The sequence below is a fragment of the Varroa destructor genome, unplaced genomic scaffold, assembly GCF_002443255.2.
Source record: "Varroa destructor unplaced genomic scaffold, Vdes_3.0 BEIS01000005.1, whole genome shotgun sequence".
Lineage (NCBI taxonomy): Eukaryota > Metazoa > Arthropoda > Arachnida > Mesostigmata > Varroidae > Varroa > Varroa destructor.
In genome coordinates, this window is record NW_019211458.1 from 2,559,352 (window position 1) to 2,571,600 (window position 12,249).

Consider the following 12,249-nt stretch of genomic DNA (forward strand, 5'->3'; position numbering starts at 1 on the left):
AATTGGCTAAGTATAACTTGAATATTGTTAGCGTTTTATTATAATAGAAAATACCAATAGCAAATATTTTGAGCGTTAACTAAATGCCCAACAATTAACTCGTTGTCGATCTGGTCCTGTGTTAATACCTTGTTTTTATTTACTAATTTTCAGCGGGACACGTCTATATCGAGAAGAAGTGCGCTCTTGGCCCCTGCAGCCTACGCGATCCGAAGCAATCAGATGGCCTTGGATTGGACAAATGCGATCGGAGTCAGAATTCGTATAGTTGCTTTGAATGCTGCAAGGGTAGCGGCTGCAATAGGAGTCCGGCTACACGACGCCGGCCAGCACCTTATCTCGTCTTGATTTTATCTAGTGTTCTTATAGTCACCATGTTCCGGGTAGCGCAAAACGACCTCATTTTGGGTATCTCCCTTGACGCGAGGAGTTAACTAAATAACACTAGATTATTCCGAGCCTAACTTAGACAGTGGCAATACCAGCATCGGCGTTTGCCATGAACACAGAGACAAACCTTCTCTGACCACTAACTTACTAGTCACCGGCCACCCCTCGCAAAATGAAGACAACTAACGAACTAGTCAAAAACTCGATATGTAGTAGCATAAAAGTAATGCTTTTTTAGTAGCAGCGTGTTATCCGTCAGCCAAAAATCGTTCCCACCTGGTACAGCGACCAAGACAACGCAATAGACGGTGATATAAATATTGTATTAGCAATTACGAAGACAAAATAGTTGTATGTACCCACTTGAGGATAAGAGCTCGAGCTAATAACAAACGGGTTTCGTCAAATCGTATTTTCCATTCCAGTTTGCTCTGGCGACCATCATTTTTACGAGCATGTGAAGCTTTATCATTGAGAGGCCCAGTCAGTTGTTTGGAAAAGGATGACTACAATGAGATGCTAATGTAGATCACCTCGGAAACGCTTCACAGTGCTCGTCGGCATTATCTCGATACCTGAAGCTTCAATGTCACCATCAGATGTGAAGTATAACTTCAGAAGCTGGATGTCTGTTGTCGCGCCTTACGTCAGGCGAGCGGGCAGGCACCAGATAGAACATCGTGATTATTTTCTTGGCGGTCCTTGGAGGGTGCTAGGTGTGAGTTGATGTCCTCCTGAAAGGAGAAAAGGCTGCTCATTTAGAAGCACAGCTAATAAGCCTCTTGGGTGGCGGTCTTCTCCCTCTAACATTGCGTTCATTCATACTAATACATAGGCAAGTAGCGCTAGTAACCCTACGCCACTGACAGAAATATTGTTACCTGTATATTTTGTTTGACCAGAGTGCATTGAGTTTTTCCATGTAGTCAAACTTTTGGGTGAGGAGGAGCAGAAGTAGTAGATACCAAATTTTATTTCACTTATTAAAAATCTTTTAAAAAAAATAATCACTAAATTGACTAGTTGATAAGTCTGACAGGTATCATTGTTTGTCATAGTATTGTTAGTAGATATATATTACCACATAGCAGTAGTAACGGCTGATAATAGCGGCAATCATCATTGAAGTTAATTGAAAATGAAGTAGATTGTCTTGTAGTAGGATGATTTGACGACGTCCTGCATTGTGTCCTTAGTTAACCTACAATCAAATAGTAACTAAATAACCTAATAGCAAACCTATAATTATTCCAACAACTAATTCCTTTTAATAACAACAACAATATTTGCCACTAGTGAAAAATACTATTAATACAACCGTCATCGATAATGATCATCACTACCGCTTCGAGTTAAAGGATACTACCGTTCTATATACACCGAAACATGACTAAAGAAAAACATACATAGAAAAAAAATGATTGAAAACCAAAATATATGAATAGACAAGTGCATGCATATTTAAATGCAAAGAAACTATGACGCTTTGCACCCTGAAAATCACGCAGTTCTAAAGGCAAACCAAACTCCTAGACCTGTTCAGTTGATTTAACTCAAATTCTTACCCATCGCATCGTGATAACGTCCACCGTTAATAATAATAATGATAATGAGAAAAATTACGGCGTTCCCCTCAAAAATTTAGCAGTCGGTTTGCAAAATTTTTGTATGAATGTGGCTCCCATAGTGATGGATGCGAATCAGGAACTAGTCAGATCCATCCCGAAATACGGAGCTTTGTACGACGTACAAAGCAATCTATTTAACATGCAGCTTCAACTCACTCAAAATGAGTCCGTTTGAGATAATCTTCAGCGACTTGGCACCACAAATTTTACGATCGTAATGTTAGCTATTAGTCAGATGGGTACGACGGAGGGTGTGGTGCAAATGCGAAGTAACACGGTTAGCCTAGATAAAGCGAGAAGTAAACTGAAAAAGCTGTTCAACGTCATAATGGTATCTGTAAACTATATAAATAGCAGTTTCGTTTCAGTATTTCTTGGAATTTGTTGCAGTTTCAACAGTTTCGTCAGATGTTCGATAAGCCCTTATTGTGAGCAGCAGTAGGGGGCAATTTCGGTTGTAGGGAGAAGCAAACCCGCTTTTGTAATTTTTTGATGGCTGACACATAGCGAAAACCTCCCTTTTCGCAAACCTGAAGCATTGATTGGAACTTACCGACTCGAACTAACTACGTCGAACCAACTTAATAACAAGAAATGTCGCAGGTTAAACACACTAGTTGACTCCAGACCAACACAGCACTGTCACCGCATTTGTGGGGCGTTCCAGATAAATATTGTCAAATTTTACTGTTTCAGCAACCCAGAACGGATGATATGGGGTTGTCTGAAAGCGGAAAGATCTCCGACGGAATCTACTACCATGACGAGTGAACTAGTTACACGAACTGCTAGGAGGACGTCATTGCTGTCCGAAGTTTTCCATTATACTTTCTATCTAGCTGGCTGTATCTGTCATCGATTCACCAGTCGACAACTATAATGATAATGACTTGTGCTCCGTTGAATATTATTATTATTATTATTATCTACTATTATCGAAACATGTGTACGTACATTGTTCAATTCTCGAACATTTATATTCTTATTATCCTATAATTATTGTAACTATTTGTCGCATGTTCGTAGAAACATGGCGTGAATGAATCAACAACATAATACGGCACAGGATTAGTAAATAACTAAATTCATCGTGACAACTTGTGGTATCTGAAGAGCAATTCACGAACGAAAAACATGGAAGCTCACTGTGGTCGCTATACTTTCCTCCCACTTATATTTACCTGCACAAAAAACACGTGATATGCTATTGAGAATTTCCGTCATCCCGAGATGGCGCGTTTTTACCACCGCTTCGGCCCAGCTCAGTTGTTTATTTAGCGCCCAAATGGTTAAAATACACAATTATATAAATCCTCGTCACGTGACAACTGCAATTGTTGTTTTTTTGTAATGAAAATAGTTACTCTTTTTTTGTTGCTGTTGCTCCGCCAAGGGCTTGGTAGTACCACAAATGAATGCTACAAGCGACTAGATCTTAGTTTTTAAGTTTGTGCATAATTAAATTTGATGCCTACCACATTCTATTTTATGACTACGCATCAATACTCTACATATAACTTGCACACCTTCTCGTAATAATACGTTCGAGAAACAGCAGTGAAATTGACGCGCCGCCCCTGCATCGTGTACCGTTAAAGTTTTCGATTTTCGCACTCGATCGTTAAAAGTGAATAAACATTTCTAGACTGTGTGTGTTTTTTTATCTTCCGGCGGCTTTTGCAGCGAATTCGAGCGGCGACTTTCGGTTCTACTTGCGAATCTTGCAGTGTATTTTAGTATAACTGCGTTTCTTACTAAATGGCCATTAATGGCTCATACCAGCTTCAAATGAATGTAAGAAGCATTGTTTTCATGGGGCAAGCATACCCCGCTGTTCCTCCGGGAAAGAGCCTTGGTCGCCCGGTCGATATTTGTTGGCAACAACTGCATTAGATATTTACAATGCCATTTAACGGAAAGTACGCAGAAACTGCAACGGCTCGGCTCTCGGGGACCCCAACATGATGCAGTCGTTGGACGCGAACCTGCCGAGGACGGAGGAGGCGCACAGCGGACCAGCTGGCCGCCTACCACGGGGAAACATGGCTAAACTAAGTACTTCACCAATTTCGCTGTTGACGTGAAAAATGGGTCGATCATTGACGATTGCCAGTATGTCTGCAAACGTTTGCGGAGTTCCTCAGGGCTGGTAAAGTTTCGGCACTAGCGTCTGCTCGAGAGCGTTTTTATTGTGACGACGAGGTTCTCGGTAAATCCGTTTCTCCAAGGTGCGCGTCAGCAAGCGAACAACCGGGATCACAAGATCGCAAGAAGATTTCGGTATTGGCCTGATGCTTGCCGTCATTCGCAGAAATGGTTGTCTGGTGTCGCAGATGAACTGGCGATTCGTCGGAAGCGCAACGATAAAGTGCCGGATCGCACGATGCGTCTTCGGCTCGGTCATATCTGTCACAGGTTTCAAATGAACAACGTTAGCGCTAGCTTACGTGAACAGACATGTCTGCACTTGATCACCTCGCTTATTGTGGATCCGACGACCGAAAACACAGCCTCCGAGCAGAGCGTTTACGATTCGCCGGCTATGGAAAACCCAATAGCGCCGTCGGAACGCTTTCAACACAATGTTCACGCCGAGATGTGCGTTCAGAGGCTAATGATGCAGTACAAGTAATGTCGCCGAGTGTAAACTGTCCCAAACTATAATTGCATTTTACTTATCAAAGCTAAGTTGCGTACATGCACAAAATATACCAGTCCTGTCATGGAACCGATGATGCGCGTTAAGTTTGGACAACTACGTCTGGGCGTCTCCCGACTGCGAAGTAACTTTGCTGAATGGCTTCGAGACAGCACAGTAAGTTAGCTCTGGTCCAAAGCGCAGTCTTAGAAACTGGCGATTGGCAACGACAGCCATGTGCAAATATTATCACACTTGCCACAATCCGAATTGCCTTTTTTCAATTATCGACGCGGGAAAGGCCACGTGCGGGGTCGCGTTTATTACGAGAAATTCACTGATTACTGACTCATTCGTATTGCTACTCCACTGTGACCTTAACACCGGTCGCTTCTCCTCAGGTTCAGTAAGGCAAGCAGTGCCCAGCCACCAGCACTTATTTTTAAAGAGATTAATCCCTGACGTACCACGCTCAAGCCGTCGGCGATGCTTACGTTACCAGCAAAGTATCATATGGCGAGTTGCTAATATGGTTACAAACGAACGTTGTGCAGCACTAACGTCCCTCGGCAGTGCACCAGTAATAGTTAATTTTTTCATCGACGATAATTCTTGACTTCACCATAAAAAGCAGCTGCTACCGTGAAGGCTTGTTCGTTTATATTCCCAAAAACGTGCAATAGGTGGGCGATGAGCATTTTGCCCGGTGCGCCGTCCAGACGGACAGTGTACAGTCATGACAGGGTGGTTATTTCGCTAACCTGTGATTGAAATATACCGTGCAACTGACCATCGCCTGGCTCGTCCTATTATGCCATATTTGCTGAATCAGAAGCTTGCCGCGCGACGTGAATGGAATCAAGCGTTTGATATGATTGTACACTGAAGCATCAATTCGGAATATGTCTGTCTTTCTTGGTGACGCGTTGCAAGTCGGCAATTGGTTTAGCGAGTTTGACAACGAAAGCGATCACAACTTAAGGCCCAGACGATACTAAACGCCTTAAATACCAGCTAAATAGTTGACGATGGCAACTGCGCTGACTTGGATAGTCCGAAGACGAAAAGCGACTTTTACCTCCACCATAGACAGTTCCACGTCGGCAGAATCTAGGATCGCATAGTACGATCGACGAACGTAACAACTTGATTGGTCCAACACTTGGTGAACAAATCATCGAAATACGTCGACTCATCGAGCCGGTAGACAGAATTAAGATCAACACGCTTCAGGTGCTCATGGCAGACCGCTGCTAGAAGGAAGCCATTTGAAGTAACATCCCAAGTAACTAACTGAATCCCGAAAACGCGTAAAGCTATATCTTCTGGTTGCCAGAGGAACGGGCAGTTAGTTCAATTAACTTTCGTGTCATCATGGCAACATCAGCTGACAAAGTGATGCGGTTCCGGAGGAAAATAAACAAGAGCACGATGATACTCGGGTTTAGGTTTAACCCAGGAAACCTACCTTTTGTTGGAGACCATAACAAAGCAGCCGAAAGCTATCCTCCAATTTTTTCCAATTTTGCTAATTTTCACGATTGCATGAAATACGTGTTGTCTTGCGCGCTTCATGCTGTAAAGTCAACGTCGGTGATTTCTTTTGAACTCGAAGTTTTTTGCTAAGTCTTTAGCGGAATTCGTCGCTTTGCCATCAAACGATTACAAGCGACCTTGAGATTATTCAATTGTCGAACGTTGCGGTCGAACCGCGTTTTGGTGTTGCTACCTAATATAAGCTGGCCTTATAAGTGATTAAACAGTTGAACTGTTATAGCTTGTCTACAGAGCATTGATTTCGAACGCTTCAAGCGACCCCAGACGTCCTTCGCCAACAACAGGCAGAACTCGATTGTTATCGCAACGCTCGGCATACACTCTGAAGCTGTCGCTGTCAAATCAACAGAAGCGAAATTTTTAAGACCACTGGCGACCTTTTTTCCACGCTCACAAAAGGGGACTTGAAAAATTGGCGCACTCAGTTAATAAGAACATCTCCGCTATTGAAGCTTCGTCGATTGTAGATTGATTGTCATGAGCCAGATTGCGTATGACGTTTCGCATTTATATCGCAATATGTGGGTCCGCTTCGAAATGACGTGCTTAGGCAAACAAATTGATTAGCGCTGGCCCGTCATGAATGCTGGCAAATGTCGGGCAGCCTTTTGATTAATCCGGAAGTCGCAAACGTAACCATTGAACCAGGAACCGCCTATACAATACAAGCGACGACGATCCAGCAGTTGGTATCGACCATTATAGTAGTTTCTCGTTTCATAAACACTACACGCAACCCTCGGACCTTCACGGCGGATCGGAAGAAAATGCCACATTTTGAAGTACACCGCGTATTTTCCACCTACATCACGACGTTGTCAGTACGCGAGCTGTGCAGTGAACCTTGTTTCGGACTCAGGTGCTTTTATAGATTCGCAGTGAATCTATATCGAGAACGACGCGGACGACCTTCTTTTTCATTGGCGCTGTTGGTTTGCGATTAATGCTATTTATGTTAACACTTAGCGACTATTGTTGACGCTGTCTTTAGGAGGGATCTGTCCCGGTGGACACACATACCACAGATGCCACAGTGGCGTTAGGCAACGCGTTGCAAGTTCTGCCGGACGTCGGCTCTCCACCCTAGAGCTGAATGACGGTCTCGGTCTTCAAGGTTTAAAATTACGCCAGTCGACAAAGTCCACCTTACTTTAATTTTGAGGTCATTGAGAGATCCTCGAAGGGGAATTGGCCGTTTCCATTGAAAGTGTCGTCCGCCTAGTCACACTCATGCATAGTAACAATACCAGTTTGCTACTTTACCGTAGGCACAGTTATGGCGCTTGCTATTATGGCCTTTTTCTCGGCATCCGATACCATATACCTGCCATAAAACAGCTTTAAAGCTAATGTGTAGCTATCGTCAGATAACGGCAGGGTCGAGATCAACTGTTACGAGGCCCCTTGTAGTAACCAGGCCAGCGCAACGGTTTTGTCGTTCTCAGTTGCAGTATCCCACTGCTTGAAGTAGCCAACTGAGCTCGTCACATCATCTTCTTCGTTGGAAAATGTTAGTTTTCACGTCAACTATCTCTGGGGCAGCGTCCAGTAGACTTGAAACGGCAATATATGTAAACACAGCTGTTGTTGTCAACCAGTGGCAGTGCAGGTTTAGCGTGGTCATTAACGATTTGAGGTCACCCACCCTGCACATTTCTAAGGACGGCTGACCGCTAGCGGCTACAATTGCCAGGACGAATTTGTCGGTCGATCTACAAGGATGCTCTTATGTGATTGAACCTTCCCGCTTCTCTCTCCATTTTAGAATCTGAAAACGCTTTACACACATGGCGCGGGGTGATGCTGGCAGTTTTTTTTTTATGTGAAACACAGTTTTTCTGGGGCAAACGTTCTTAACGATGGGTCGGCATTGTTGTAATCGGCAGCACTACTGGTGGCATTTGAAGAGGGGTTGGCAAGGAAAGTGCTATATGTGATGTGCTGTAGATTCATCGTGCTCCCTGTACTTTACTTTTTTTTAATAATTATCTACACGGAAAACGCGTACTGTCGAGAATTTCCGTGAATCTGAGATAGCACGTGTTTGGTTTATTATCCCTTGCGGCATTGCCTACTTTTACCGCCATTTTGGTGCAGCCCATTTATGATTAGTTTGCGCATAAAATCATATATATTACACAATACATAAGTCTTGATAATTGAAACTGTTATTTTGTTCATTTCACAGTTTCTTCTAGTACCTCTGTCATTGTCTTATCCCTGTTGTTTTTACCGCGTAACCCGCTAAGGCTTGGCAGTATTATAAACTGACGCCGCAAGAGGTCGCTTTAGTTTCTAAGCAGCGAGCACGTAGTATGCTTCGATGAATATACGAATTCATAATGCGACAACAAATCGACACTCTTCTATAACAATATATTCGAGAACATGTATATATATCTACACACACATCTGTTCACTAATAATGTAAAATTACAAATGTTTATCGGTGCTGTGACTATTTCCAACCGTAATACCTTTGATCATTGACTGGAAAAACGCCTTTGGCTTGTGAATGTTCACGAGTCGTGTTATTATATGTGCCAATGCAGTAAGCCGCCATGTTCTCAGGACGTATAACCAATGTGATTGATGGTTGTATCATGAAACACAGTATTAAGAAATTATTATGGTAAAAAAATAATAATCCTAACCTAGAAAATCGAAGCCGCAATAATGGGTTTAGACTATTCGTTGTTAACACGTAGCTCTCACCATAGGATTCTCTGTTCACTTGATTTAGTCACGTAAATAAAGCGAGTTTATTGAAAAGCCGTCTGAGTTCTTCGCGCTTTTGTCGCAGTTTTAAATATAAGCCATTAAGTGTATTACGCTGTTGCTTAAAATTTTACAGGATAAAGCTTTCGTTAAGAACTGACAAATTCGTCGAATGGGAAACAAATTTATAACAATCCGGAACAGTTCTCTTTTCAAACAAACCTTTGGCATTGATGGTCTGTAAACATTGAGAGATCGAAGTATACGCGTGACTATTGAAATTACATCCCCTAGTTCCTAAATAGGTCCACAATTTCATCGTGGTCTAATCCTTAGATCGTTTTGTCTAACCGCAATTTGAAGTGATTTTTCGCGTACACTAAGTGTTTGAATACTACTTTTCCCGTGATAGAAATTTTCATTTCGTATTTACTATAAATGACCAATGGTCCTAGATGTTGCAAACGGTCTCTACTTAAAACGATGATCGAATTCAATGTGTGGCGTATTCCTCCGTAAGCTTACTGTCAACATAAAGAGACAGGCGAGGGTAAATAAGTGTAGACGTAGCTGATGTTTCTAATCAGAAGGTCTGATTGTGTGGTCAGCCTCACAATTGGACACTAAAACGAGTTAATTTTGCGCGAAAAAGGAAAGCGAAAAAGGAAACACAAAAAAGCGACTGCCAATAGTTCAAGACTAAGAGTAAATCAGTTAATAGTATATATTGGGAAAAAACAAACGCGTAGTCTTAAACGCTACTGGGTTAACCGGCACGGTTAGAGATATAGAACTGATCAAAGACTTTTCTTGCTTACAAAACATAAGCGAGATAAAACTTTGCACACGAAACAAAGTTGAAAACAATTCAAAAGCAGAAAACATCGCAACATATATCCAGATTATATGGCTGAATGCATAATCAAGCCTCTTTACTACCTCAGTGCGTTACAAAATGTTTGGCTTATACGGTATTATTTCAAATATTTCAAATTATTTATTATTCAACAACAAAAATAAATTGAATTATTAAAAGAAATGTATCAAAGTATATGTCAAGTTCTTTGTTTCATAAACTAGTTTCTATATAGACCCATAAAACAATAATAAAATTGAAGAAGGGAGCTCTAGAGAGAGTGAAGTTAGGTGAAGCTTGAACAAACTTGGATGTGACATTATCTTATAGATGGTTAATATTAATAGATTTCGCAATAATAATAGCATGAATAGTCAATCTACATCCTACAGTGCAATCATCAGAAGAATTGAGAACATTCTTCAGTCTACATTGACGGTATATTTGCCGGTAAATACAATATCCATTAATAGAGAAAACGTTGATTATAATCGTACTATTATTATCATATAATGAATACTCTATAAAATGAAACTAACTGAGAAATCATCGTGTTTGCATTTTCTTTTTAATAATGAAATGAAAATTATTAATTTTCTATGAACGTAAAGTTACCACTCTTTTATTACGATAAATTACTACTCTTTAGTATAGCTTAGCTATCAGTTCGACGGTAAAATGTATTACATAAAAAATTATATTGAAATGTATTAAGAACAAACACAATGGGCGAAAATATTATACCATAATAATCTACAAATTAACCATCACAATGTTAATGAATCTATATAAATTTTATTTATAGCAAACGATATGAGAATATCAAGTTAATAATATTTGAACATTTTTAGTCATTGCAATGTTTGTTTTTCTTCGATTTTTGTATAAGTTTTCATCAGTCTCACTTTGACTGTTCACGGGAAAAATGTTGAAGCGTTGATATATGGGTGTCTTTTCAGACGTTTGATGATAAGGATTTGATGCTGATCAAAGAGAATAAAAACTGATGTATAATTGTGAAAGTGCCAAGACGTTAATGATACAAATCAGTCTGAAATGCCTGAAATCGTCAGATGCCTCAGTTGATTCCCATCTTGAAAAAATATATTATCTACACTTCCTACCCTTTGAGATAATAGACGCCCTCGGATAAATGGCTGCGTACTGATTCGAAATTCATCGTAGGAACCTTATAGTGCCGAACGAATTCTGCCGGTTTGGCTACTTTCACTCTTAAAAAAAGTCGTTTTAAAATTTTAAGAAAATTGCATTTAAAACAACGTGTATTTACGTACAGAGAACTGGATACGTGCAAAAAAAACTTGCACGAGCACGATGCAATCAGAAAAAATGTACGGTATGTATCTCTTTACAGTCTCGACTTTAGAGACGTTTGCCGTTGTAGTGCTTCGCTGGTGGAAACCCGCGACTCAAATCCTGCTCATCTTTATTATTCAGTCATAGTAATAATATCTGTGATATAACACACGAAAAGTAAACAAAAATGAAAAACATTGCAAACCTTCCACCAACCAAGGCTTAAGGTTAACATAAAACTGTAACAGGTTATTATTGTTTGCTCGAGAGCTATAATTTTAGGCAAAACATTCGTCTCTACACTCAAAGCAGGTATACAGGGTGGTTTGGCTAAATGGTGACCTTCCTTTATGTATTATACATTGTATCAGATATGTATTCATTGTAATCACAAAACCACCGCTAATATATATGCCGATCTGTACCACGTTCACGTACAGGTTGTTATATTCCTAATACTCGTTGTGCATCCGATCGCGCTGCCAAAGTGTCTCAGCGTGCGACCGTCGTATACGCCATATATGGAGAACATCGACTGACGTTCTCCATAAACTATTCTGCTCACGGTAGTCAAAAGCCCGTTAAACTATGTGTTTTTTTCGTGTTTCACTTCAGGTTCTTGAACTGTTAGGCATTTGCTCAGGCGACAAGTTACCAGTACGAAGTCCACAGAAGTAGCACCGTAACTTGTTCGATAATTAATGAAAATACCTTCGCGCTGTTCTGAGCTTCCCCCCCCGTCCTACTCTTTTCATTTAATGCAGCCGCCCAAACCGGATGGCTACGGACAAGATGCAACCGACAACTGTCGGGCATTCTCTATACAACCAGAGTGTCAAGTGGAAAATGCCCTCCAGTCGTCTATAATATATTGTGTCATAATTGAACTACATAAATTAATTGCATTTGTTATGGCTATATACATTAGTTTCGCTAGTAATGTATGGGAATCTCTACATAATGTTACATGTTTAGCTCAGGGATAAATAATTTTTTTCATAATAATAGAATAAATTTATCTAGATATATATGATGGCGTAGTGGCAAGAGAAATGTCTAGACAAACAACGAGACGGATAAAGCAACCCTTTCTCTAATAAAGGATAGCTGACTTATTTATTTCGACTGGTCTGCTGTACGACTCC

At 40.8% G+C, this 12,249-nt stretch overlaps 1 protein-coding gene across 3 annotated transcripts in view; it reads left to right on the plus strand.

Moving 5' to 3' along the window:
* The window catches only part of LOC111252002 (uncharacterized), a 56,131-nt gene extending 43,902 nt beyond the window's left edge, over positions 1-12,229 (plus strand). The window contains exons 6-7 of one of the 3 annotated variants that reach the window (XR_015329104.1): positions 154-1,225; positions 2,715-12,229. Coding sequence is in view for 2 of the 3 variants with exons in the window: in XM_022809260.2 (XP_022664995.1) it covers positions 154-434 (281 nt within the window). In the remaining variant the exon portion in view is untranslated. Of the gene's footprint in view, positions 1-153 lie in introns of all 3 variants that reach the window. The other 2 variants (XM_022809259.2, XM_022809260.2) reach the window with 2 other exon arrangements.
* The last annotated feature ends 20 nt before the right edge of the window (positions 12,230-12,249 follow it).